Here is a 3,243-nt window from a genome sequence, read left to right as displayed (position 1 = left end):
GTGAATGGATATAGATATATATATATTTAAAAAAAAGACTAAATGGGTAATATTTTCTTGCAGAATGGAGCCATGGTGCCGCTGGAAATCCTGCTCCTGAAGAAGGTCAGCTCGTCTTTTCGTGGAGTTATCAAACTGCTGGACTATTACGAGCGCGCTGACGGCTGGCTCCTGGTCATGGAGAGGCCGGAGCTGGTCAAGGACCTGTTCGACTTCATCACGGAGAAGGGCGCCCTGGACGAGGACACGGCGCGGGGCTTTTTCCGCCAGGTTTTGGAGGCGGTCCGGCACTGCTACAGCTGCGGTGTGGTGCACAGAGACATCAAGGACGAGAACCTGCTGGTGGACCTGCGCACCGGGGAACTCAAGCTTATTGATTTTGGCTCGGGGGCGATTCTCAAGGACACGGTCTACACTGATTTTGATGGTAAGCGGCCCACCMACCCCTCCTCCTCTGACCGCTCCAATTACATGAGCTGGTGTTATAGGATGTCTCAGCCCTGAAATCTGAAGTGGYTTTATTTATTTATTTATTTTTCCTGAATATGTGACCGTGTGGGCTGTTTTGCCCTTGATGCTCCGCTGTGCTAAATTCAGACATGGAGGCGTTCAGGCTGTGACGCAGCGATCTGTTTTTGGTGGAGGGTTTTCCTCGCCAAGAGCCTCACGGGTTATAAAACAAGAAAACCGCAGAGGACTGCTGGCAGACATGACTCAGATTATTGCATCCGTTTTGTTGTTGTTGTTTATTAATAAGTGACTCATCCTCCTCATGAGCTGATCTGTGCTTTAATGTTTCCGGTCATACCGTGAGTCACATTCAGCCACCTAACAGATGTTTGTTGTGAAACCAGAGTCCAAGCGTCACGTGATGCCTCCTTTCTTTTAGGGCTTGATATCTTAAGTTCCTCCTTCTAAAAGAAAAGGGAGGAGGGATGAAGTGACTCAGCCTCTTTTTTTTAAGGCGGCTCTCTTTACAGCTCATCACTAATGTGTTGTTGTTTTGTTTTAACAGGTACGAGAGTGTACAGCCCGCCAGAGTGGATCCGTTTCCACAGATATCACGGCCGCTCGGCGACTGTGTGGTCACTAGGCGTGCTTCTGTACGACATGGTTTGCGGAGACATCCCCTTTGAGCAGGATGAAGAGATCCTCAGAGGGACTCTGTATTTCAGGAGGAGGATCTCAGCTGGTGAGTGTTGCCCTCTAGCTTCAGCCGGGGGTACAACCCTAAAACCACAGAAGTCCTCACAATCACAAAAACAGATTGAGTTTGACCCTCCCCGTGTTTTCCCCTCGTTCAGAGTGCCAGCAGCTGATCAAATGGTGCCTGGCCCTGCGGCCCTCTGACCGGCCCACCCTCGAGCAGATCTGCGACCACTCCTGGCTGCGGGTCACGACAGAGTCGCCCGGTTCGCCGGAGGAGCCGGCGGCGGTGGACATTCGCCTCAGAACCATCGACACAGACTCTTCGTCGAGCTCGAGCAAAGAAAGCCTCTGAGTTTGGACGGACTGAACAGACATTCTGGGGGGGGGCGACCCGGACTGAAGGCCAGCAGCAGCCTGGCCCAATCAGATTAAAGAAACAAAACACAAAAAGAGTACTTTAATTTTCCTCTTTTGTAGGAATTTCTAATTTATTACCGTTTGTTTTATTGTTACCCCCCAACACCCTTTTTCATTTCTGTTTATCTTGTTTCCAAATGGGGAACTTTACTTTTTTTTTTCTGTTTTATTCTTCCTGTTTGGGCGGTCTTACCAGCACTATTTATTCCCCTTTTCCCTTTTTTAATTTTTTTGTTTTGTTATTAGGCTGGTATATAACAGCTGGCAAGGCCCCTCAATTCAGTCATGGCTGCTCTCATAGAGCTCTGAGAAAAGTTTTTATTTAAATATTTTGATTTTGGAGTGCCTTTTTTTGGAAAGCTGCTTTTTTCTGGTGGGCTTTTCGTCAACAACTCTTTGGGTTTTTTGGGGGGTGGGTGGGGGATCTGCCTGTGGTGAGGTGGCTAAAGTTGTCTTTGCTGTGATGGAAGGTGGGCGTCAAGGTTTTCTTTTTAAAAAAAAAAGAATAATTTTCTTTCCCGAGAGAGGAGGAGGTGGGGGCTTTTCCTTTACGATAAAATACTTGAAACACTTTCTGTGTTTATCTCTTTAACGCTGCTTTTTCACTTTATAGCCTGAACAGGTGTTTGGAAACTAATCCTGTCTTTTCTGAATGTCTCCACTCTCCTCCCCCCACCTGGTTCTCCCTCTTATCTCCTGATTTGTTGTATTTTTTTGCCTCCCACCATCTTCACTGCTTGACGTGCCCACCCCCCCTCACCCCAGGCCTCCCTCAGGGTTTGGGGTGTAGATGCACAATCAATGCAATATTCATAGATTTTTTTTGTCTACAAATATTGTACAGCATGTATTTTATTTTATTTTTCTCTGTGTGTACATTTTTTTCCCTGTTTGCATTTAATTTATAACATGTAGACATTCCACACTCTGTGGCTATTTATTTTTTATTTATTGTCTTTTTTTTTGTTTTGGCTTAAACAAACAAAAAACTTCCCCAACAAATTTGTATCCACACCCCACAACTTTGCCTTTTGGTTTGCATTCCTATAACTTATTTTTTTACATTTCAAACTTCTTTCTGAGATGTGGAGGATGCACTGAAGCAGTTGTAACGCAGAATAAAACGTTTACCTTTATTTGAAAAGAAAAAAGAGAAGAGCATTTTGAATGTTATTTAGTTTAAGAAAGAGAGTTGGTCATGTTGAAAGATGACGTATCGGAGGAATCTGGTTTGTGTTCTGTCAAGGTTCATTTGGGGAAAATAAACAACCGGTGAAAGAGTTTTTCTAGTCGTCACATAGCCTCTTATTGGAGACGTTTCACTTTAGCTGTGTGACTCGTGGCTGTGAAGGATGGATATTGCTATTTTTTGATACAGAAGTTTCAATTAAACACTCATTTTTATGTACAGATACACGTCTGCTGTCTTGATCATTTTGAAAACAAACCTGTTTGCACAACTCTGCCTGTCAGCAAAATATCTCAACTAATGGATGGATTTAAAATTTTCCTACCCGTTCACTATAAAATGGTTCGTAAAACCAAATCTGCAACATGTGACCTGACTGTTGATGTGGCTGAAGATGAACATCACACAAGCCAGATGTGTTTGGTGGAGAGGAGGAGAGATTCTGCTGGAACAGGGGAAAAGAAAAAAAAAAAAATATATATATATAT

The 3,243-nt window shown here is 44.2% G+C and overlaps 1 protein-coding gene across 1 annotated transcript in view; it reads left to right on the top strand.

Annotated features, from left to right (window-relative positions):
- pim3 (Pim-3 proto-oncogene, serine/threonine kinase) overlaps positions 1-2,980 on the top strand; it is a gene marked incomplete at its 5' end in the record, with an annotated part of 4,285 nt that extends 1,305 nt beyond the window's left edge. The window contains 3 exon segments of the mRNA XM_014014550.1: positions 64-427; positions 1,016-1,192; positions 1,305-2,980. Coding sequence (XP_013870004.1) covers positions 64-427; positions 1,016-1,192; positions 1,305-1,501 — 738 coding nt within the window. The 3' untranslated portion in view covers positions 1,502-2,980.
- Between the last annotated feature and the right edge of the window lie 263 nt (positions 2,981-3,243).

Source organism: Austrofundulus limnaeus, unplaced genomic scaffold (assembly GCF_001266775.1).
Source record: "Austrofundulus limnaeus strain Quisiro unplaced genomic scaffold, Austrofundulus_limnaeus-1.0 Scaffold116, whole genome shotgun sequence".
Taxonomy (NCBI): domain Eukaryota; kingdom Metazoa; phylum Chordata; class Actinopteri; order Cyprinodontiformes; family Rivulidae; genus Austrofundulus; species Austrofundulus limnaeus.
The sequence above is the reverse complement of the archived record's forward strand: the minus strand, read 5'-3'. Positions and strand labels throughout refer to the sequence as shown.